Source organism: Macrobrachium rosenbergii, chromosome 21 (genome assembly GCF_040412425.1).
Source record: "Macrobrachium rosenbergii isolate ZJJX-2024 chromosome 21, ASM4041242v1, whole genome shotgun sequence".
Classification (NCBI taxonomy): Eukaryota; Metazoa; Arthropoda; class Malacostraca; order Decapoda; family Palaemonidae; genus Macrobrachium; species Macrobrachium rosenbergii.
In genome coordinates this window covers 58,962,049-58,988,016 of record NC_089761.1, presented here as the reverse complement: position 1 = coordinate 58,988,016, position 25,968 = coordinate 58,962,049, and the positions used below count along the sequence as shown (strand labels likewise).

The following is a 25,968-nucleotide window of genomic DNA, read 5'->3' as shown; positions in this document are numbered from 1 at the left end:
TCTTCGGAAAGCCGAGCATACCCGGGAAGGGAAAAACAAGATCCGCCGGGAAGAACTCGTAATCTTCCACAGGGCGGGTGCCACAACCTTCAATGGTTAATTTACCATTAGCGAAAGGGGCATTAAAGGCAAGACGCCAAGGGTTAGAATCCTCATAAGCTGGTAGCTTAGAGGTGTCTGGAATGGCATAGGACCGTTGCTGTACCGGACCTGAACTAACCAGTCCGGCCAGCGACTCCTCTTGCGTCTTTAACCTGTCCGCCAAGGATTGAACATACTTTCCCGATGACTCAAGACTCGAGGCAAGATCGCGAGACATTGCCTCGAACTGAGAAGAGACCTGTTCGGAAAACATTCTCATCATGGACTCCTTAAAAGCTTTAGGGTCAAAGTCAGGCTTTTTCGACCTGCTCGACTTTGTTCTCGACCCCCTTAGAAGAGGGAGAAGCTTTCTGGGCGGAAGTCGAAGGTTTAGTCGATGAAACCTTGGCGGAACTAGGTACAGATGAGGTTTTCAGGGGTTTAGTCAATTTAGGTAATGTCTTCGTCTTCAAAGAGGACTTCACCTTGGGGATCACCGACCCGAACGGGTCCCCAGGGTGGAGCTCTTAGAGAATCCTTGGAAGGATGAAGAAAGACGCAGGAGAAGTGAGAGATAATGGATTAATAAGACTACCTGCCTCACTTACATCCCTACCTTCCTGCTCCGGGTCGATGGCCATTGGTTCGACGTCCAGGTTGATGTTGGCCACTTCGCCGCACAGCTCTTGATCTTCTGGCGAGACCTGGGTTTCCAGCCTAATCCTGTTGATCAGGGGTTCAGCTACTTCAGGAGCTACGGCTGCAGAGGCCCTAGCATTTGGGTAAAGAATGTTGCAGATATCCTCTGCCAGCACATAAGGACGCCCCTGACCAACATTGCGCCCAAAGCCGCCAACCCAGATCTTCAATGTCGCTAGAGACGAAGCTTGACGGGACCGAGGGACCTGTTAATTGAATCTCATGTCAATAAAAGGGATTGACAAGGATATTATCTTATATCAAAAATAAACACAATTATTTAAACTAACTGTGTTAAATACAATTGAAGGTTAACGTACCGAATCATCAACCACATCTAAATAAAGTGCATAGCACACATCGCAGCCGTCAGGATGCCAGACGAGGTGGTCATCGACCTCGACTGCACAACCGGCATGCGATCTGCATGCTACATGGCCACAGGGTTGCTGCAGGTAGGCATTACAACCCGGCTCCTGGCAATGTACCACCTATAATAAAAATTTATACATGAGCATCTAAATTAGGCGGCGGAATGGCTAAACTAGTAAAACTTAAAGTAAATATTCTGCCTCACACCGGAGTTGAAAACTGTGGATACGGCAGAAATCTCCGATGGAATCCTAAACAGGTGGGCCAGACCTGAGTCGGATCACGCCGGAAAGCAATTCCGGTGACGCCGGAACGTCACGATAAATTAACTAAATGCACAGAAATCAACAACCAGGGAAGGCTATTCACGGCGCCAAGAGTCGGGATAATTCACCAAACTTCGCTCACAGAAAAATAATAACAGTAACAAAACTCATATCATTCCGGCTCCTCTACAATTCCGCCGATAACAAAGCAACGACGCTCAAGCAAAAGTCCTATTAAGACTAAAGCGAGCTAACGATAGCTGCCGGAACGAGTCCGGATGACGGAGCGGTAGAGAAGCAGGAGTAGAAAATAAATCACAATTACTACTAGTAAAATTTATAACAGCTTCTCTCCAGTTCCGCCGTAAGCAAACGACAACGACGCTCAAGCTAAAGTTTCTGCTAGAAGCTAAAGCGTGCTAACGATAGCCGCCGGAACAGGTCCGGACGGCGGAACGGGGAACACACGGGAGTGAAAACATGGCGACAACAACAGGTCAGGTGCCTAGGCACCTTCCACGAAGTGTCATCTCAACCGAAAGGGCAAATGAGCTAAGCTCTAAAATGCCCCAACGGGAGAGCCAAGACAAAAAAGACTGATATACAGGGGGTGAGATAAGGCGAAAGGATGAACATTGGTAGTATCACCTAGCCTAACCTCCAGAAGGCACCTCCTGGAAATGTAGGCTAGGATTCGCCAAAATTTCGAACGAGAAAGAGTGCTAGCGCCAACATCACTTCCAGGATTGAAGAATCAACTGGTCAGGGAAGAAGGGCCCGCACTCAAATCCGAACGAAGGCCACCCAAGAAAACTGTACCAACTCAGGCCTATAGGCCAAGGAGGAAGGAAGACTGGGGCCAACATAGCCTACCTTCCAAGAATCGGCAAGGCCGAACTGGTCAGGTAGGCTAACTACACCACCCAAACAGACTCAAGAACTAATACACACATAATAAATGACATAATGACATATTAAATAATATGTCTACAAACGGTAAATAAAGGAAAGCTAGGCTAGGCCTAACTTTCAACTTCTAAGGTATAAAATAATAGTCGATCGCGTCAGATCGAGCGAAAATTGAAACTATCATAAAAAGAATGTAGTAATTGTAAATTTCTATCGATTGAACGAAAGAAAGCAATCATATAAAACGACTGAAGTAAGCCGCCACGAACGAACACGAAATGGCGGCCCTCAGTCGATCATGCGAAACAATAAACAGGACAAAATAATCCGTTCGCATACCAAAAACATTCAATTTTGAATACTCAACTTAGAAGAAGATGTTCCTTGATCAGATGATGCCATCATGAAAGCTTGATCAGATGATGCCATCATGAAAGCGAGATAATCCAAAATATGAAAATAAGAATAAAATATTAGCACCACAAAAAATCACGAGTGGTTCGTAAAGCGTGCTATAAGCGGATGGTGCATTGTGGGTAGAATTAGTAGTAGCGGTGGTGGGACCGTTGTATCGGCACCTCTTAGGCAGAGGGGTTTTGGTGAGGAGGAGTCTATTGGGTTAAGTGTCTGTGGTAGTGGCTTCCACTCGCTCCTAGATGACATACCGACATCCTATAAGGATGTATCGATCCAGAGGTAGTAACTCTGGCATCCTATTGGCTTTTTTCTCTGGTATATCTAGCAATACTTATACCTAAAAATGTGTGCTGTATAGGGACATTTCACTCAGCGACACAGGACAAGCCCAGAAATGAAATTTTTTTTTGTGCTGCTGTCATATATTCCAATATTTATATATGATAATGATATTTTTTTTCATTTCCGATGGTTGCATACTAAACATCAGGCAATGACAAAAAAAAGAAGCCAAAAATGAACTCTTAATCTTAAAAACTAAGCGTGCTGTGATTTTTTGAAAAAAAGTTTCTTTCTGCTTCGGCGCTAACTCTCAAACCCCGCCGGCATACACTTTTGTAAACAGAGGCTCAACGTTTAAGGGTTAATTACGTCATGTTAGTATTTTTGTGATTACATACAAATACATTATGATAAAAATATTATTTACTACAGTAAGTTGTTATTATTAATCTTTGAAATGATATTAATAATATAATTTCAAATTCATCTTAAACATTTTGCCCTTAAAAATATATACATGAGAGAGAGAGAGAGAGAGAGAGAGAGAGAGAGAGAGAGAGAGAGAGAGAGAGAGAGAGAGAGAGAGAGAGAGAGATCAGTATCATTTGTAGCTATTTTATTTAATCACCAAATGGGCAACATCATAATAATAATAATAATAATAATAATAATAATAATAATAATAATAATAATAATAATAATAATAACAATAATAATAATAATAATATACTGTATTTTAAAATTTATGCGTTTCTATAGTAAATTATGTGAAATTTTAAACAAAAAATACATATTCCCAATCTTTTCCAAAGCTCTGAAGTGAGGGGGGGGGGAGGTTGGACCTGTCATATATGTCAAATTTCTGACTGTGAGGGTCACAGTCAGATATCTGACATATATGAGAGGTCCAACCCCGCCCCCTCCTCACTTCAGAGCTTTGGAAAAGATTGTGAATATGTATTTGTTATTTTACATAATTTAGAAATGGATAAATTTTTTAATTACGGTATATTATTATTATTTCATAATCTTATTGATCTTATTAATATTTGAAAACTGGTACTTATTATTAGGTAAATCATTTGTTAATCATACAAATGTGTTCAGTCCTCACCATCTCCCATAAATTTATTAAAAAATTCTTCTGCTGTCATTCTCTCTCTCTCTCTCTCTCAGTATGCAGTATATATATTTTAATGGAAAAATACAATTAGTGAATAGACAGTGCTGCTCTACAAAAAAAAAAAGCAAATTACTGATAATTTTAGAGATATGACCCAGAGAAAAATCTGCAAATTAGTGAAATTTCCCCCGCGGACAAGTGAATGATATGTTCCACAAAAATCCGCAAAAAATGAAACGCGGAAATGCAAAATGCATAAAAACAGGGAGGGTAGTGTACATAAAAATCACCATATATTAAAAAAGAGCCACAAACATTGTTTTAGCATTAATTACAAAACGCTGCACACTTACAATGCCCCCTTCTCTCTCCCTCTGGTACAGTATTTTTCTTGACTGTATTGTACCTAATGCAGTAATGTAGTGTGACACATATTTTTTCAGTTTGTGTAGGCTATATGCATGTGTGTGTACATACATGTATGCATGCCATTTAGGTAAACTAAGCATTTACAGGTACATTTGCTTGTTTCAGACTGGCTAAATGCAAATCATCTTACATTCAACCAGGCCTCCCAAACTTACTGGCTTATCTAATAATTCATCATTATTTCTTATAATCAACAACCACATACTATTTTAATGGCTGTCGCGAAAAAATTCAGTGCACGGGACGGGGGAACATACTGGTCGAGGCACATAATGAATGCAAATGTTATTGCAAATTTTGTTCAAATACACGTACTGCCACAGTATGCAATATCATGTTTCGTCTGGTTGTTCGTTTGAGTGAGCTGTTGAGTTTGGGGTCCTTAAGAACCTTACAAAACCCTACAGTTCGTTCAGGTTGTCCCATGTCCCTCAGTGTGAGGCACCTCTGATGTCTACCAGAGAACTGTTAATGCATCTTCTGGTATATTTTGCATCTTCCAATCTTGGATGGTCTGGGATGCATCTTAGATGTTTGTTGAGCTTATTCTTAAACACATCTATGCTCACTCTATATGTTCCTCAGATGAGCTGGTAACGCATTGAATAGACGCTGCATTATCGATGCTGGTGTGTGGTGGATTAATGTCCTGTGTGCTTTTCTTAGTTTTCCTGGTATAGTTTTGGGCACTATTAATCTACCTCTGCTTGCTCTTTCTGATATGTTTAGCCCGAGTAACTACAAATAAGTTATCCTAGTTGGCAGCCACCTGAACGCGGAAGTCAGAGTTTCACGCAATTATATCTCTCTTGTTGCCCAGAGGATCTCATTGCGAACAGACAAGTATTTTTGGGCTCCCAAAGGTTGATGTAAAGTCTGGAACTGTGAGTGCTCCTACGGAGTTGTAGCTTGTAATGAAAGTGGTTGAATGAGAGTAGGCTAACTGTTTGGATGTTTGTGTGCTGTGGTGGTAATGTGGGAGTTGTAGTTAAATTTCAGTAATTTCTTAGAGGTTGAAGGCGATCGTGTCCCATGTGTTTCATGTTACGAGCACGCAAATTTTAAGTTCGTTGTTGTGCTTTTGTTAAAGGTTTTGTGTGACTGTTGTGTAAGGGTGGTGACTGAGATGGTTTTATTTTTGTAAATAAATTGTAAAACCCTGGTATGTCTCGTCTGTCCTTGCATGGCAGCCAAGTCACTATCGTAAATGGTGGGTTGATTGTGCAGACTATCACACAACGAAAAAATCAGTGCATGTCAAGGAAATTCCTGACATCTTAGTGGTCCTTTGAATCGGATCAACCCCAGTGCTAGTCCCCAGTGGGAGGTTGGGCGAGGCATGGTATTTAGAGTTTTGGTGGTAGGGCACTCACAGTTGCCAGCCCATTTGCCCAAGAATGAGGGTGTAGAAACTGAAGTTTACTGTAGGCCCCAGAGGCCTGATAGCTAGCCTAGAATCTAGCTAGCTTCCCTTCTGGAACAGAAGGTATAATTGAGCTGTTGTGTAAATCATATAATGAGACTCAATGGAGGCGAGCGAGTATGCCAGTTAGCTAGGAGGACAGGGGGCTGTGTATTGCTTTTAACTGTTTGGGTCAGAGTAACATAACGTAACTTAGGCTGGCGTCATTTCCTTCTAACCCCTTTGAATTGTTTGCCAAGTAGACTCCTTTTTTCACCTACAGATTAAGTTAATGTAAATAAGTAGTCACCCTCCCACACATTCACAAAATGGTGGCCGGCAACGAAGCCCAAATGGAAACCATCTTGGGCCTCCTAGATGACAACCTGGTCCGTGCTCAAGGGATACTTCTCGAGTCACATCATGTCACTGTGTATCAGAACTTGTTAAACAGAATTCAAGCGGACGAACAGCAGTTGCGAACTTTGTATATATCTAACCCAAGCAAATTAGAAACATTAACGCATGATCAAGTGCAGCAGTCATTCAATCGAGCAGCGAGAATGGCCACGCTACTTATGAGTCGAATTGGGACTCTTACACCAACAAACCAACCCACAACCCGATTGCCTAAATTGAAGGAATTGCCTCTGACCACATTCAAGGGAGAGAAGAGGAAGTTCAGTAATTTCCTAGACCACATTCAAGGGAGAGAAGAGCAAGTTCAGTAATTTCCTAGAACTGTTTGACGTACATGTCCATAAACACACCGACATGGATGACATGGCGAAGTTCACGTATCTGTTGGGATCCCTGGATGGCGAGCCACTTAGAGTGGTACAATCTCTAAGTGTAACAGCAGGAAATTACAAAGTAGAGCAGGAGTTGATGAAAAATATTGTGGGAACGACCATCAGACCTTGTTAATCTTGCATTGGCGGTTAGCTGATCATTTTGTGCCAAGATGTAATTGTAAGGAATTAAAAGCCTTCTGTATTGAATTGACCGTACTGATCGAGCAAATCAAGAGACTGAGTGGTCTGCTTTAGACCAAGGAACGCTATTGAGCCTAATTTGTCAAAAATTGTCTTGGGCAAGTTTATCAGAAAGTCGCTGCGTATTTGCAAAAGTGTGATCTTGATCTAAATGAACTGTTCAGTGCACTTGATTTCCTTATTCGTAGCATGGAAGACGATGCCCTTTAGAGGGGGGAAAATCTAGATAACGAAAGTCAGAATCCCGTGTCAGACTTAAACGCTTCACGTAACAAAGTACAGTGTGTCCTTTAATTGTACTAAGTATCCTAATGCCGTTGCGAAGAAACGACAAGTAGTCATATTGCAACACTGTTTTAATTGTTTTGCTAAAGGCCATAGCAGTGAGACATGTAGCAGTAAAGTAAATTGTAAACTGTGTAATGCCAGACACCACAGACTCATTTGTGAAGATCGTAGTAGTGATACGAGGCACGGCACGAGTTTGTCCAACCAACCTACCACCAGACGGTTGCCACCTCATGTACTGTCACAACCAGTGACTAATCAAAGGCAAGGATGCCCGGGGAATAGAACAAACAAATTTGAGACACCCAGTCAAACCAAAAAATGAGAAACTGTGTGTAAATGCCAAAACTATAAAGAATCAGCCTTCAGGCGAGTTGTCAGTAACCTTGTTGCCTACCGCTACGGCAACTTTGTGCTTGAAAGAGGTACCTAATACAGCGCACGTTTTTAGATACTGGCAGTCAACGCAGCTTTATCTCTAGTTGGCTGGCAAGCAAATTAAAATTACCTGTCATCAAATGCGTGGCACTGAACACTGCACCGTTTAGGTCCCAAGTAGTAAAGAGAGAGTATGATGTAGTCGTGTGTCATATCCACCTAGGGGAGAGGGTGGTCTGCACCAAGTTAGTAGTACACGATAATGTGAACACTCCAATCCACAACATCGGACTCATCAACGTAAAGAATCATTTGCAAGAGAAGTGGTGGGAAATGGCTGATGTTGAAATTACAGGGGATGTGTTGAAGAAAGTAAACTTGTTGATTGGGGCAGATTATTTTAATTACTTTGTAATTGGTATGGATAAAATTGACAGGGTGAAATTGGTATGGATAAAATTGACAGGGTGTTTTTGTCACGCATAATGGGATCATGCCTCATGGGAGGGTACCTCAGTGGGCTTTGCAGGGAGTTAACGTGGCTAAAGTTTGTAACTTGAGGATATGTAGAATTGTAGAATCTGAACCTGATGTAGACGTCTGGTGGAGGTTGCACAAGATAGGAATCGCGCCACATGAACAGTTTACGACCTCAGAATGTGCTGCCATTGACAAAGTTACTGAAACTATACAGAAAACTGAGCAAGGTTACCAGGTTAGTCTGCCTTTCCGCAGGTCAGACAGATCAAGTAACAACTATAGCATACCCCTCGCCTAACTGCATTCATCAGAGTGACATTTCGCAAAAGATGAGTTACCGTAGGGATTATGAAAAAGTCCTTCAGGCCTACTTAGAAGCTGGCTTCACAGAGGAAGTCCAGAGCACAAAGGTAGAGGGCTATTATCTCCCCCATTTTGGCATTAAGGAGGAGAGTCTTATGACACCTCTCCACATAGTTTTCAACGCCTCCTCTAAGGATAAGGGTGAACTTTCGCTTAACGGTTGTTTGTATTTAGGGCCGAACATGGTCGAGCTATTGTACGATTTGTTGATTCGTTTCAGAGAGAAGCCGTACACTCTCACCTCAGATATCTCCAAAGCTTTCTACCGAGTAATCTTAGACCCTTGAGATGTAAAATACGCACTTTTTTGTGGAAAAAGGTAAATGGGCAGATTGTAACGTATGAATTCAAAGTAGTTGTTTTTGGGGTTACAACGAGTCCTTATCTACTGCAACAGGTCCTTAGAACCCATTTAGAAGAGAGGGGAAGAGAAGAATTAATTAGATCCTTTTACGTAGACAATTTTTTGGGTACCTATATAACCTTGGAGGAGATGGAGAAGAACTATGACGAAATAAAAACCTTGCTAGCGAAGCTAACATGCCACTGACTGCGTGGGCAAGTAACACTGCAGAATTTGATAGAGGGATTGGAGGGAATGAGCCAGAACAGATATCCACTCTAGGGATGCATTGGGACAGAAGGGAAGATTTGTTAAGTTTAAAACCTTACAGGGGATTAGAGTTGGGAGGGAAGCAGAAGCTCATGAAACGTTGAGTACTGTCCTTGCCAGTGTCTAATTTTGATCCTCTGGGGTTGGCTAGTCCTGTGTTTGTAAAGGGTGTTGTAAAGGGCAAGATATTTTTGCAAGATTTGTGGGAAGACAAAGTAGGTTGGGATGACGTATTGGGTACAAGCAACCAAGAGAAAGCTAAGATGATATTGTAACAGTTCAGATCGATTCATGAGCTACAGTTTAAACGGGGAATCAAAGTGGGGAATTGTGAGCTGCATGTGTTTACTGATGCCTATAGCAAGGCGTATGGAGCTGTAATGGATGTTGTGTACAGTCATACTTCGAACTTACATGAGGTTAGGTTCCAAAACTCCTCGCGCAGGGTGAATTTTCGCGTAAGTTTGGCATGATTCCTAAAAATGCTAATAAATGCTTATTTCTAAAGTTTAAACACTAAATATGACCCTAATCATGCTCCCAAATTATTAAGTTAACTTTTAAATGGAATTAAAGTTACTGTAATTTCATTTAAAAGTTAGCTTAATAATACATTACCCTTAAAAAAGAGAAATAAATGGTTTACATAAAAATTGAGAGTTGTAAGAGAATTTCTCTCTCTCTCTTTTTCATGAACAAACAATGTTTTATATTTTGACTAATACAACTCTTAGTTATTATGTTTCTATGTTTCAGAACGTATTTGCAACACTAGTACATTTACACTTCATAGACGATACAGTTCAAATTAGATAAATTTAAACTATCTACTGTACAGGTAAAGACGTACAGAGAATTAATAAGTTGTAAAAATGTGTGAGCGCTAACTATGAACGAGAGAGAGAGAGAGAGAGAGAGAGAGAGAGAGAGAGAGAGAGAGAGAGAGAGAGAACCAAGACGAACGGTAAAGAATCGCCTGGTTCAAGGGTTGTCCTTACTTAAGAGAGTGAAATTATTTATCAATTATTACGGAGACTGAGAGAATAACAACACACGAGAGAGAGAGAGAGAGAGAGAGAGAGAGAGAGAGAGAGAGAGAGAGAGAGAGAGAGAGAGAGAGAGAGAGAGAGAGAGAGAGAGAGAGAGAGAGAGAGAGAGAGAGAGCAATACATTACCCTTAAAAAAATAAATGGTTGAAGTCTTTTCAACCCCGTTTTTACAAACTTTTTTTTTCTGTCACTTTCTCTTTGTTCTGAAATGCTCTATGTCTCTATGTTTTAGAAATGCGCATTTACAGTTTGTAAACAGTACAGGTAAAATTACATCAATTCAAAATTATCCACTGTACAGTTAAAGACACAGAGAAACAGTGCTGTAATACGTAGGTTGGCTAACTTCGAACGAGAGAGAGAGAGAGAGAGAGAGAGAGAGAGAGAGAGATAACAGTTGTCTTACTTAAGAGAGTGAAATTTTTTTAAATTATTATGAACAGAGATGGACACAGAGAGAGAGAGAGAGAGAGAGAGAGAGAGAGAGAGAGAGAGAGATTTTTATGAGAGAGAGAGAGAGAGAGAGAGAATTACAAGAAAATTTGACCACTGATTAGCAACACTCCGATTCTTGTCATGTTAAATGACATGTCTGACAGCTTTTGCCTTCCACCTTCTTACAAAAGATGAGGAAGAATTTGTTTGTTCAAGATAATACGAATTTTGTATTATAGTTTTATTATTATTATTATTATTATTATTATTATTATTATTATTTAACTTTATTAATCTTATTAATATTTGTTAGTTAGTTATAAATGATTTGTTTAACCAGACCTCTGAACTCTTTTAGGGTTCTTCTCTCTGGGAAAATAATTGAAAATTAGTACATACAGTCGGCGCAAAAAAAGAACTCCTATTACTGTAATAAGCGTTACTTTCGGAGAATTAGTACATATTTTTTAAATTTATCTCGATTGTATTGTCATACCATGAAACAGTGATACTCAAGCTATCACAAAGGTCCTGTTTGTACATGTACCATAAAATCCATCTCACTAATAAAATTATACAAACCCTATGAAAACTGGCAAGAATGTCAGCTATTGCAAGAGAGCTGGGAATCTCTAAAAGCACCGTTTTGTTGCAACCGATACAGGAGACCTTGATTCATCACTGAAGCGGAAGAAAGGCTCAGGAGGCCACGAAAAACTACAAAAGAACGGATAACATTTTAAAAGGATTGTTATGGAACATCCATCAATGCCAGCCAAAATTTTGAAGTCTCAAAACCCTGATCTGCTTAGGAACGTATTATTACCGTGCAAACATCGATTGCAGAAAGACCTTGGTCTCCCATTAAAAAAAAGGATGGCTTTTTGAAAAATATTTGAAGTGGACTGAAAAGGATTGGGAAAGGGTAGTTTTAAATGAATTAACTTTATTCATAGCGCTGGCAAGAAAGTAAGGAGGCCCCAAGGATCTAACTAACATCAAAATACAGTTAAGTTCCAGCTTGTGATGGTATGGGGATGTTTCAATAATTATATTTTCTCCCAGAAAACGACAATTGGAGAGATTTATGTACATAATTATTACTTAAACTTTTGGGCATGCGTGTATTTATCATACAATTTTTCACAAGGTCACAAACCTTCTTAAGGTTTAATATTCATTCACCAGTTTAAACCCAATTGAAAATTGCTGGGCATACATGAAACGGAAAATGAAGGCACTAGCAGATGAGAAACGTCCCTCCCAAATTGAAGGATGCCATCCGTAAGTTTTGGTTTGAAGACATGGATGCACAATATTTCAAAGATTTAGCACATTCAATGCCAAGAAGGTTAAAGCTGTACTTAAAAATAATGGAGAAATGTCTAGATTGAAAAAATATAAGTGAACTAAAATTTTCCCTTTTATTTTCCTTTTTTTATATCATTGCTAGATTTGTTTACAAATGTAGAGAGTATTATTACTTAAAAAAGTTTATTTATCATACAAATAAACATACCTGTTTACATGTACCATAAAAATCCATCTCACTAAAAGAGAGAGAGAGAGAGAGAGAGAGAGAGAGAGAGAGAGAGAGAGAGAGAGAGAGAGAGAGAGAGAGAGAGAGAGAGAGAGAGAGAATTTTACTTTAATAATATGTTATTTAATTTACATAAAAGCTTGAAAACTTATAAATTACATAAAAAAATTAACCACAATTTTTCAGGGTTTCTCAGTGTTCGAAATGTTCGCGTGTCTGAAAAAACTCATGTATGACCATTAGTTAGGTTCAATAAAAAAATTGTGTGTCTGTGAATTTGCAACCTTTCGAATCGCAAGTTCAGTATTACTGTATAAGGATATTTGGTGCTTAACAGGTGCTTAGTTATGTAGTATTCACAAATTAGGAGGGGTAAAGTTGAGGAGTTTTACATCAGTAGAATTTTGACTTTATCTAGCAGGGCCTTGGCTCTATTACAGTTGATAATAGAAGGATTAATGTAAACAGCTGTTCCACTAATTCCTACAAGGGGAGGTATGCTTGAATGAACTCCACTGTAGACCAATATCTTCTTCACACCCTCCTTATAAGCTCTTTCAAGTCTCACAAACAATCTGAGCTTGACTCCTAAGCTCAATGAAATTACATTGGAAAAGCCTAATTGATTGTTCCTACATAAATCATACTCTTCTTGTTTTTCATGGTAGGCAAGCTTACTTGCAGCATTAAACCAAGGCTTATCTTGAAGACAAAACCTAAGGATTTTAGAAGGAATTCTCCTCTCCATAATAGCCTTAAGGTAATCATTTAAACACTCAATAATATTTAAAAAAATACTAATAATGTCACTCTACCTGAGGTTAATAAGATTAAGGTGACTACTAACCGAACTCACCTGGGATTTCAAGTATACATTTCTCAAAAAGCTAACATCAGGAACAACCTGATCCACCTCCATATTCACCTTAATCAAACTATGATCAGATGAACCCACTGATAAACCTACTCCTAAAGATATAATCCCCCTAAAATCTGTGAATACTGTACTGGTGTGTCAGTTCATTTATTAACTGCTCACAACCTGAGAGTGGAAAAATCAAAAACAACCACTGTGGTTCCTCAAAGGAGTTGCCCTTACGGTCCCACCAGGGCTCCATAAGAAAGCCTGACTAATATCAAGAGTGATTTCATAGCTGGTCTTAGGTTAGAATAGTGGCACTGTTGATAGTGATGGAATATGAATGGACTCAAGACAAGAAGGCACTCTCTCCTGCTTACAGCGGCTATACAGATGACTGCAATTCACAAGCTCATCTGCAGATATGGCAGTGATGATACAGGTAGGATAATCCAATAACACTACTACTCACCAGATCTGAGAAAGAAGCATCCACCAATACCAATAATTCCTATGCCATCTTTTCAAGGACTCACAGTGGCTACAAAAAAAAAAAAATTTTTCCTTAGTCAAAACCTTGTTTCTGGGCTCGACCTGTGTCACCCGGTGAAATATCCTTTTAGCACATATTTCTAGGTGTAAGTATTGCTAAATATACCAGAGAAAAAGCTAAACACAATGCCAGGGTTACGACCCCCGGATCGAACGCCATTTATATATGGTGTCGGTATACACAAAGGGTGAGTGGTGCCACTGCCACAGGCCTCCGCCCTATAGAGCTCTCCAATCTCAAAACCCTGAAAAGTGAGGAGCCGTTACATACCTCACCTTCTTCTCCCAGCCAACCACCACCTCAGCCACCATCTTGTAAACATTCCAAATTAGCACGCTTCCAGACAACACCGTGTTTTTTCTTGGTGCTGTATTTTCGTGAATTTTGGCTATTCATCATGTCATCCCTTCCGGAATTCCCATCAAATAAGTTGAGTACCATCTCCTTTTGGTTTTTTCTTACAGAGGCATCTTATCTGACCTTTAATATATTGTTTACCAGGTAAATAACACTACGCAGCCGGTCGTGGCTGCGTCTGCCTCTGCCATGCTGGACCCTCAGTCTTCGCATGGTTTTAGCAGTAAGTTACTGCTAGTTTTTTTCTATACTCCTTTCAATTTGAGTTTTATTTATATATATATATATGACTCACCTTTTCGCTGGTAAGGGGTTAGGAGCCCGTATCATGACTGATCTAGGCTAGAGACGGAGGTTTTTCCCCCTCCCCCTTTTCTGATCATAAATTCTCCCTTTTCCCTGGTCCCCTTCCTCTGCCAGCGAGTTGGTACATTCTCCATGATGGTACTGTTATGCTCATGATCTTTTCTGATGTATACAATGATGGATGACATGTATATTTTTGGATTAATTTTGTGTGATTCGGTGTCAGGGTCGGCCATCTTGGGTATCCCCCGCTTTCCACATATCGGTGGTTGTTTGGCCTTCTCTGCAGCTGAGTCTTTTACGTATTTATAATATATAATTCTATGCATATATATGTTTTTATATTTCACACATCATCTGGTTAACTTTTTATCTTAGTACTTGAAGTCAGGTAGTTTTATTCGATTAGGTATTTTCTAGCCTAGCCTACTCGGCCGTTCCGTAATCGGTTTCGGAGAGTTAGGCTGGACAGGATAGGCTCTTTTACACGATGCTCATGCTTCCTAGCTCTCCTGACCAGGCCGTTTTGAGGTTTTGGAGGGAGATGTTAGGTTGTTGAGGGAGTTCCTCGTTCTCTCTCGGCCCACCTGACCATGCTGTCACGTTTTTGGAAGGTGAGGTTAGGCTAGTGAGGCAGTTGCCCTTCCCCCTTTTTAGCCCACCTGACCAGGCCGTGAGGTTTTTGGAGGGTGAGGTTAGAACAGTGAAGGGTCTCCTCAATTCATAGTCTTCCACCTGACCAGACTGTCGGTTTTGGAGGGTGTGACTAGGCATTTACGTTACTCATGTATCATTTATTAATTCTATACTGCCGGATTTAATTCCGGCGGAGTTTTGCCTGACGATAAGCATGTTCCATCACCCATTATCAGGTTAAGGTATCCTATTTCCGCCGGACCTACTCCGGCGGGCCCTAACTCGACGATACTCATGTATCATCTTTCCGCTTACAGATGGTACGCTGTCAGGAGCCTGGGTGCACAGCGGTTCTCCAACAACCCTGTGGCCATGAGGTGTGCCGTTCACACTCCGGCTGCTCGGTTCGCGTTGGGGACTTGGTCATCTGGCACCCAGATGGCTGTGAGATTTGCTACGCTCTGTACGAGCTAGTGGTGGATGAGTTGGTAAGCTTTAGAGACCGCTAACCTTTAGTCTCCTTTTGCCTTTAATGTCTTATATTGACATATACGACAGTTGGAGAATATTTTCAGTAAATCCTTCCCTTTCTTTCAGTCTGACCGTATAATCCGTGACTCTTCGCTGTCGACCCTGAAGGTCTGGGTCGGCGGGTTCGGGAGGAATGTTGTGTCGGGGAAGCCGTACGTCCTGTCAGAGGAGATATGTAATCTCCTCTACCCCGGAGCCCAGATCTCAGCCGCAGTGCCGGCGAAAGTAGCCGCCCCTTTAACTGAACGGATCCGGGAGGAGACGCAACCCTCCCAAGAAGACAACCTGTGCGGAGAGGTGGCGGAAGAGGTGGCGGCCATCAATATCCACCTCGAACCTTTGAGCGTCGATCCGGACCACCAGGTAGAAGGTAGGGTGGTAAGTGAGGCAGGGGGAGAGAGTGTAGGTAGTCCCCTTTTTGGTTCTCCTTCTTCATTTCAAGGCTTTCTTAAATCAGCTATCCTTGAGGACAGGTCGAGGTCGAGGTCTGTTGTCCCCAAGGTGAAAACCTTGAAAAAAAGGACTTACCTAAGTCCTCTAGGCCTCAAAGGTCTAATCCGTCAGCTCCCTCAAGGTCGTCACTGGCTCTTAACCCAGTGGCGTCCACTAGTAAGGCTACTCCCCCGCCCAAGGGGTCGAGATCCAGGACGTCTAAGGCTAGTCCCCCTCAGCCTAACTTTGACCCTGAGGCCTTTGCGGAACTTCTAATGCAGAAGTTAGATAAGAAGGTCGAGGCCAGGATTCAAGACCTTTCCTCCCAGCTCGTTTCGAGCTTACAGACCTCTGGTCAGTCTGTGAAGTCATTGGCAGAGAGGATGCAGACCCAGGAAAGCTTGCTCTCTGGGTTTATGCGCTCCGGAGTAGCAGGACAATCTTATGTTGTTCCGGATGCCTCCAGACTGCCCCCTTTGATAAGGGAAACCCGTGGCGTCTGGCTCTTCATGCTCCTCTGCACAATGATACCCTGACCATCGAGGGCTTGGGAACTCGTCGGTTGGAGGAACTGGAGTTCTTTCCACCCGACCTGGTGCCTCCCTACCCAGGCTATGCCAGGCTTACAGAGGAAGCCTGGATCAGATCAGACAAGGTCCCGAAGGAGACAGTTATCTTCCCCAGGGACCAAGCGCAATCCACCTTGATGCACGCTCTCACTGAATGGGAGTGCAAAAATACCAAGCTTACCCCCTTTAAGGGGACTTTCACGATGTTCTCGGTAGGTGACTCCATCCCTACCCCCTGCACGACTAAGATAGCAGTGCTGACTAGTCAGGCGGGAATCGAGGGTAAGCCGCTGCCTCATCTCCGGGAGACAGATCCCACCTCTCTCGTCTTACCTGGAGATTCGGAATTTTGGTTGGGAGCTCCGGCCACGTTCACGGTGGGCAAACTCGACCCCGAGTGCGCCTCCACTCTTTTTAGTGAACAGCTTCCCAAGATTCCGGAGGCCCTTCTGAAGGCGGAATTCGAGGCTAGATGCAGGATGAGTCACTCCCTGCATTCCCTTACTATTATGGGGGTAACGGCGGTAACCTACGCTGAAGAACCTCTTTTCCAGGTCCTGACCAAATCCCTGTTAGCGGCATTCCAGGCGGACCTGTATGACTTTGTAGTGGCGAGACTAAACTGCCGAAAACACATCTTTGCAGACGCCACTATCAGACACGAGCCCAATAGACTCATGAAGAGTTCTATCTGGGGCCCTAACATCTTCCCTGAGGATGAGGTCAACAATGTTCTGGCGGAGGCAACCAGAGCAAATCAGAACCTTCGCTCCCGCTGGGGTCTCCCTTTTAAAAAGAAGGCCACTGAGTCCGCCGGGCCTCAAGCCAGGGATAGGAAAAGGTTCAGGAGGTACAGAAAACCTCAGGCCCAAACTATGCTCCAAGCTGTACCGGTCTCTCAGATCGGTCAGCCTTCAACCTCTAAAGCTCAGCCTCAGCAACAGTTTGTTCTGATGCAGCCGGCTCAGCAAACCCTTGCTTCGCCAACCTTTGTAGCGTCCCCGGCTTTCAACGCTTCGTTTGAAAGCCAGGGGGCGTTTCGAGGTTTTAACAGAAATGCGAGGGGAAGCAGAGCCAGAGCCTCCTTCAGAGGTAGATCTGCATCACGTCCTCTCTCAAGGGGAAGAGGAGGCTGAGGAAGTAGAGGAAGTAAGCCCTCTTCCGCTCAATGAGTCTCCTCAGGTGGGCGGGAGGTTACATCTCCTCCGGGACCGTTGGACCTTCAGTCCGTGGGCCCACAGCATAGTTTCCAAGGGTCTGGGATGGAGCTGGAGCAGAGGGCCTCCTCCGCCAGTCAGATTCCATCAGTCTCCATCCAAAGCCCTCCTGGACTTTGTAAAAGACCTTCTTCAAAAGAGGGCAATAAAGAAAGTGAGACACCTGAAATTTCAAGGCAGACTGTTCAGTGTTCCGAAGAAAGACTCTATTCAGCAAAGAGTAATCCTAGACTTGTCTCGTCTCAATTTATACATTCAATGCGACAAATTTCGCATGCTTACAATCTCGCAGGTGCGGACCCTACTTCCCCGTGGGGCCATCACCACCTCTATAGATCTTTCAGACGCTTATTATCTCGTCCCGATTGCGAGAAACTTCTCTCCTTACCTAGGATTCAGACTAGGGAAACAAGCATACTCGTTCAGAGTCATGCCATTCTGGCTCAACATAGCGCCCAGAATTTTCACCAAACTGGCAGAAACAGTAGTCCAACAACTACGGGCCCAAGGGATCATGTTAGCCGCATACCTGGACGATTGGATAATTTGGGCATCCAACGCCAAGGAATGTCGGAAAGCAACATCCATAGTGATCAGCTTCCTGGAATCCTTAGGTTTTCAAATAAACAGGAAGAAATCCCGCCTAGTTCTGGAGGCTCGATTTCAATGGTTAGGAATCCAATGGGATCTGGACACACAAACTGTCACTTCCACCAGCCAAAAGGAGGGAAATAGCCAAAGCTACCAGGCAGTTCCTCAAAAACAAGAGCCTCTCGTCGTACCCGGGAAAGAGTCCTGGGTTCTCTTCAGTTTGCGTCAGTAACAGATTTGCTGCTGAAAGCCAAACTGAAGGATATAAACAGAGTATGGCGGAGACGAGCCAACAGCAGATACAGAGACAAGATGTCCCTAATTCCGCTGGTGTTGAGGAAGAGGCTTCGACCATGGTCAACAGTCAAGAGTTTGTCAAGGTCAGTGCCTCTCCAATTTCCCCCTCCATCATTGGTGATCCATACGGATGCTTCCCTGAGCGGGTGGGGAGGATATTCCCAACACAAGAAAGTTCAAGGAACGTGGTCAACTATGTTCCGCCAGTTCCATATCAACATTCTAGAAGCAATGGCAGTATTTCTAACTCTAAAGAAACTACGTCCAACCAGACAGACAGATTCATATCAGACTGGTACTGGGCAGTGCAGTAGTTGTGCATTGCATAAACAGAGGGGGCTCCAAGTCGAGCCGGATCAATCAGGTAATGATAGCAATTTTCTCCTTGGCAAGGAAACACCGTTGGCACCTGTCAGCTACCCATCTGGCAGGTGTCCGGAACGTCATTGCAGATTCACTGTCCAGGACAACTCCACTGGAGTCGGAATCGTCACTGGACAAAGCATCATTTGAGTGGATTTGTCGTGTGGTTCCAGGTCTCCAGGTGGACCTGTTTGCCACAGAGAGCAACCACAAACTTCCGTGTTACGTTGCTCCCAATCTAGACCCTCTAGCTCACTCCACAGATGCGATGTCAATAGACTGGAACAGGTGGCAAAGGATCTATCTGTTTCCACCAATAAATGTATTGATGGAAGTTTTACACAAACTCAGATCATTCAAAGGTCAAGTAGCACTTGTGGCACCCAACTGGCCGAAGAGCAATTGGTTTCCTCTTCTTCTACAGTTGAAACTTCGGCGCATACAAATCCCCAGTCCAAGGTTGACACAAATAGTACAAACTCGGACTGTGTCAGCTTCCTCAAGAATTCTGAATGCCCTAGCTTTATGGACTTCATGAAATTTGCAGCTCAGAAAGATGCTAACATTGATCCTATCAATACACTGTTCATAGAATCAGACAAAAGGGAATCTACCCTCAGACAATATGACTCAGCAGTTAAAAAGTTAGCATTATATCTGAGAGAATCTGAAGCTCAAGAAATGACCACGAACCTTGCAATCTCTTTCTTCAGGTCATTATTTGAGAAAGGACTGGCCTCTAGTACTATTACTACAGCAAAATCGGCTTTAAGAAAAATATTTTTACATGGCTTCAATATTAACCTTACAGACTCATATTTTTCGTCAATTCCTAAAGCATGCGCTCGTCTTAGACCAGCAACCCGTCCCCACACGGTTTCCTGGTTCTTAAATGATGTACTTAAATTAGCATCGGACACTGACAATGAACTGTGTTCATACTCGAGTCTGTTAAGGAAAACGTTATTTTTAATTAGCCTAGCCTCAGGTGCCAGAATTTCTGAACTGTCTGCTCTCTCTAGAGAACCGAACCATGTTGATTTCCTCCCGTCAAGAGAAGTTCTGTTGTCTCCGGATCTCAAGTTTTTAGCTAAGAATGAAGATCCACAAAATAGATGGTCCCCTTGGAAGGTTATCCCCCTTCCACAGGATCTGGCCTTATGCCCAGTTAACACTTTAAAGGCTTATTTAAATAGAACTTCTAATATAATGTCTGGCCCTCTTTTTGTTAGAGAAAATGGAGGAACCATTTCTTTAAAGGCCATCAGGCAACAAATACTATATTTCACAAAGCAAGCAAACCCGGATTCAGTACCTAGGGTACATGATATTCGAGCAGTGGTCACCTCCACTGATTATTTCCATAATATGAAATTTGATGATCTTAAAAAATATACGGGCTGGAAATCACCAACAGCGTTCAAACGCCACTACCTTAAATCTCTAGAGGCTCTTAAATTTTCCACAGTGGCTGCAGGAAGTATTGTTCCTCCTGCCCTAGAATAGCTTTTGTAACCTTAGTTTATCCTGTCCTTTATTCCTCTCTCGCCTGCCTGCCTCGTTTACTCGCCATGCCTTCTATCTTTAGGTCAAGCCTGCTTCACAGCCTGACTCCTGACTGTTTTGCATATTTTGTTGTTCCCCTTTTGTTAGCCTTAAGTGTCTTGGTGTAACTAATTTTGTCTGTGTGCCCTATATTGTTAATCATGTTTTATTATTACTGCTTTGGGTTATTAAAACACAGTAATTTTCTTATAGTTTTATTTAGCTCCATTAAGGTCATTCTTAAGAGGGCTCCACCAAGCTTTTGTATGGCTGATTCTCTGTTATAATTTCACCGGGTGACACAGGTTGAGCCCAGAAAAGGGATTTTGAAAAAGGAAAAATCTATTTCTGGGGGAAGACCTGTGTCACCCGGTGACCCATCCCTGTATCCCCCCCCCCCCATGAGTGGCATACCAAGCTTGGGGGGGTGCTAACTTGGGATGTTTACAAGATGGCAGCTGAGGTGGTGGTTGGCTGGGAGAAGAAGGTGAGGTATGTAACGGCTCCTCACTTTTCGGGGTTTTGAGATTGGAGAGCTCTATAGGGCGGAGGCCTGTGGCAGTGGCACCACTCACCCTTTGTGTATACCGACACCATACATAAATGGCGTTCGATCCGGGGGTCATAACCCTGGCATTGTGTTTAGCTTTTTCTCTGGTATATTTAGCAATACTTATACCTAGAAATATGTGCTAAAAGGATATTTCACTGGGTGACACAGGTCTTCCCCCAGAAATAGATTTTTCCTTTGTCAAAATCCCTTTTTTAATAGTGTAGCAGATGCTCATCTTCGAAGGAGAGTATAAAATAAATTGACAGGTAACAAAAGACAAGACAGATCACCTTCCCTCTTCTATACAACATATCCAACTATGTCAGAATAACTGCTCCTTCCCAACATTTTTAAGTAGTACCACAGCATTAGTGCCACATGAGGAATCCCCTTCCCTCTTGATTCAGGATTTCTGAGGAATTAAGATAACAAGAAAGTGACTTACCCAACCATGTCAAAATGGAATGCAGCATAACTTTGGTATCCCCGCAATGTTTCAGAAGAGCCATGGTATCAGAGGGGCCCACCATTTTTCCACTCAGGAGCCTATGGGGCCGGGACTTAGCATATTACCTACTAACATGGTTTAACCCTCGAAGAACATTAACTGTGATGACCACCAATGAAACTTGATACTTCTATGGAGGAGAAATTCCCAAAGAAAGCCAGGGAGATACCCATCTTCCAGACATGTCACTTACGGAAGGATTGAGGTTCTGCCTTTTAGTTAGGGACACTAAGATGATTCTCACCCCATGCAGTGAGGGCAGCTTGACAGTGGTAAGGTAAAAGAAAAGAATACTATTAAGGATATTTGCAGTGACATCTGAGTAAAACTGGAATGACCAGACCAGGCATATCTCTTATCTGTAACACTGAGTTCCTAAAAGGCAACAGGAGGATTTCCTCTTCAACAGTTCCTTGTTCTTGGCCAAGAATGACAGGCTTGGGGACAACAGCAAGTGACATTTATGCATGCGGGTGATGAAGCATTTCCTTTGTCTAATGGAGAAGTTTGCTGATCTGGGCACCTGATCGCAAAGCAGTCAAGAAAGCAGTAAAGAATACGGCCTTTTGAAGCATAAGAGCCACCACTGAGTTTGTACGGGGACCAGTAAATTGAGGAAACAACAGGAGTTATATTCCCACGACATTGTTCATAAACCAAGAAATAGGAACCAATACTAGATCCAGACAGCAAGGGCTCCAACAGTATAGCCATGTACACTGTAATTTTGGTGGTGACAAGGCACTTGTCCTCAGGCAGAAAAATCAGACAGTTGTGAGTGTAAGTTCAACTAGGTTCTCCATACGGTAGAAGTCCAGACACAACTGACATATGGACGAGGGCTGTCTGATAGATGAAGTCTCTAGTTTCTACACCAGGTACCTAGCAGTGTTAGAAGAATAATTTTCACGGTAAACTTTAGAAAATCCATTCATGAAGGTCCCAGCACAGAGAAGAGCATGTACAGACAACTTTCATTCTTAGTAATTGCAATAAAATCACAGATGGAAAGGGAACTGATTTCCTTACCCATTGTTGCAGCAGAACAAACAAATGACAGCTGGACTGTTGGATCAATTTTAGGCCACTTGGATGGTAGCTCTATTGAAGGTCAGCAATGGAGAAAATAGGCAGATCACCCTCCATTTGTCCCAATCTTGTAGTAATGGGTCTCGCTTTTGCCTCATTGTCCAGGGTTAGAGACACATAATGGAAGTTGATGGTTTTCCTGTGTAGCAAACAAGCCCACTTCCAGATGTGGAAACAGGCTGGCAATCACCTGGAATAAGGGTTTGGCTAACATCCACTCTCTTGAAGCTGCCATCTACCTTGACAGGGAGTATGCTTTTATGGTGAGTGACCGCATCAGGTGGCTTGCTGAAAAGTGCCATTTCCTTACTCAAACCCTCTGAAGGATGGAAAGCATGACTGCACAGAGAAGAGCTGTCATGTTGTCCAGGGCAACAGGATGTGGGTTCAAATACGATGCTTCAGTTTTCTGTGAGACAGGAAATTAATAAGACACCTTACAACTGATGATGATCTCCAACCTTTCAAGGAGGCATCCATGAGTATAGCTACCAGCATAGATCTACCTGTTTGGTGAGAGCAGCCTTTCAGGGCAAGGATCTTCCCAGTCACCTACTTCTGTGGGTGGATGGTGAAGCCCCTTCCAGGCATGTGAGAGCCAGATAACTAATATCCTTGAGTCACAGTTTGAGGACTGGATTCACCACAGATACAAACGTATCGCAACACCCAGTAACCACAAACTTCTGAAAATCTGCCTTCATACGATGCACCCCTTTACGGGTAATAAGGCAGAATACCCAGAAGGGGTGTTGATTCTACAGGATGGTCAAAAAAGTAAGTATAGCTTAGTTTTACCAGACCACTGAGCTGATTAACAGCTCTCCTAGGGCTGGCCCGAAGGATTACACTTATTTTACGTGGCTAAGAACCAACTGGTTACTTAGCAACGGGACCTACAGCTTATTGTGGAATCCGAACCACATTATAGCGAGAAATGAATTTCTATCACCAGAAATAAATCCCTCTAACTCTTCATCAGCCGGCGGCGGGAATCGAACTCCGGCCCATCGAATGACGGTCTGAAGCTCAACCAACTCGGCCAACAAAGGGCTTACAGGATGGTCAAAGTACCATATTTTCCTCAAAATGGAAACGGGTGGCTTCGATTGCCTTGGCGGCCCTGCCAGTGGGACAATGAAAGTCTCCTTTGTCAGTTTCCTTATTCTGATGGAAAGAGGGATCAGGCACCATCCTGTATGGAGGAAGGTGGGTGTATCCCAAACTTCTATTTTCCATATCAGGCATCTTTCGCTTGTTGATAAAATATTTCTATCTACCTAGTGAGATGAGACACATCAAGGGTCACACCAATAATAGTCACCGTGAAGTCAGGGGGTGGGAGTAGGTGTCCCAGATCCTCCTGACCTGGAAAGGGTAAGTCAGAGTGCTGGGAGCAGTCAGTACTACAGGGGAAGGAAGGGCATCACTCTGGAATTCAAATTCCAATTTTAATGATGGCCTTCTAGGATTTTTTTTAGCTTTCTAATAGCCAAAAATGTCATAGTAACAATGTCCAATTCAGTATCTTAAGCTGCCATGAATTCCTGATAGATATCTTCAATAACATTTTAAATACACTGGTGCTCAGTATCAAGGGATTATTTGGGATTGTGAAGGTCTTTGGGACCTCCTTCCTAAAGTTCAACCAAGCATCTGCTGGGATCTCCTGAGAAGTATCCAGCTGAGTAAACTAGCAAACAAGCAACTGTGGCTGGGTATGTAACTGAGGTCCATTTACTTATGAAGGCTATGAATAGTGGGTTTCATATAACAAACTGATAAGAAAAGAAACTGAAGTCCCATTGTAAAGGCAAATCCTCAAACCTTAACCCAAACCTATTAAGTACAGGTAGTCCTTGAGTTACGATGTTTTGAGTTGCGATATTTCGAAGTTGCGATGGCGATACTACTTATGATATTCGAAGTTAGATGGCAATACCGATAGTGTGATTTTTGTCTATTTTAAACTGTTTAAAATGCAAATTTGTATATGATCAGCATGTCTTCCAAATGCCCAAGTGAGTCTCCTGCTGGTGGTGAAGGGGAAGAGGTGTTCCATCACTTTAGTGCAGAGAATAAAAAAGAATTAACAGTACAGTACAATATATTTATAGATTATATAGTGCAGGCTAGGCTGCCTCCGAGTTGTGATATTTTCGAGTAATGATGGGGTAATTGTAAAGTATCCCCACCGTAACTAGAGGACTACCTGTATACCAAAAGAGTGCAAATGGTTGTTGTGGTTAAGATTTTAACAAGAGAGGCACTTAGTAAGGAATGGGTTTATATTGCTTTAAATTAAACTAATTAATTGAAACAATTATTTTCTACCATTCTGCATCATACCACATGCCATATGTCTAATACATTTATACTACTTATGTAAACAAAATAGTAAAACTAGCATTACCTTATATACACTATGAATACAGTACATAAAGAATTTTAAATAAACACAAACTTACGAAGAATATTCCTTTCCTATGCGCTGTTTACAAACTTCAATCAGTCTTTTGTAAGCAGCTGTATCTTCTTTTCCTACAGCTGGTGCTGAAGTAACAGACTGAACTCCTCTGAAAATGTGGATTAACTGTGATGATTCATTTTTAACACATGCCAATCAAAGAGAAATTAATAAATGCTAACACCACTGTCTATAATAACCTTACTTAAAAATGTCAATGTACTCAGCAAGTAAACTTATTTTCCTTTATTTTAGTATAGGAAAACTATTTTCTACTCACCCTTTACCATTTGTCGGCTGCTTAGGTTGCGGCCGAACTAGCTTAGGAGGTAACGTGCCAATGGTACCCACAGAACTGGTGGTGGTCAAATTCTAGAAGAGCATAAATAAGAATTTTAGGTGGAGTCCAGTTTACATTTTACACTTGAAAGAAGTCCCATGTCAATAAATTTCAAAGGAATCTACAGTATACAGTATTACACATAAAAACATCCTGTTTTACCTATCCATTCTGTGTATTGCTAGTCAAGACCTCAGTCATCAATATCAATATTACTCTATGAGATGAGTGCAAACAATACCTCATTTTCTCTTATATTAAAGCTACTATGCATTCAAGGTACCCAAAACTCATCTTGAAATCTTGATATTAAAGAAAATCATGAAACTAAACTTATCCTAGGTAAGGAAAGAGTTGTGCATGGAAGCAAAATGCCTCCAACAAAATACTACATCCCACAGCAGCCAAAACAGAAAACATTTTTGACTTAGTGAACATGGCAACTTCCTCTAAGGAAGGATACTCACCTAAGGGATGACAAGATTCCTTTCTCTAAAGACACCTCAACTACTGACTGACATATCTGTCAAATATGTAGTTTGTACTTTGCAGAGACCTTTTGTATCTTTATAGTCATTTTTAGGCAAATGATTTATAAAGCATACTGTATTCCTAAAACCCTATTATTAGTGCC

General features: G+C 42.2%; 1 protein-coding gene across 6 annotated transcripts in view; it reads right to left on the bottom strand.

Moving 5' to 3' along the window:
* LOC136850230 (E3 ubiquitin-protein ligase TTC3-like) overlaps nucleotides 1-25,968 on the bottom strand; it is a 477,716-nt gene that overhangs the window by 13,546 nt on the left and 438,202 nt on the right. For all 6 annotated transcript variants that reach the window (XM_067123873.1, XM_067123870.1, XM_067123869.1 and 3 more), the window contains 2 exons: nucleotides 25,275-25,366; nucleotides 24,996-25,103 (listed from right to left, as the gene is read on the bottom strand). In XM_067123873.1, the coding sequence (XP_066979974.1) occupies nucleotides 24,996-25,103; nucleotides 25,275-25,366 (200 nt within the window). The remainder of the gene's footprint in view (nucleotides 1-24,995; nucleotides 25,104-25,274; nucleotides 25,367-25,968) is intronic.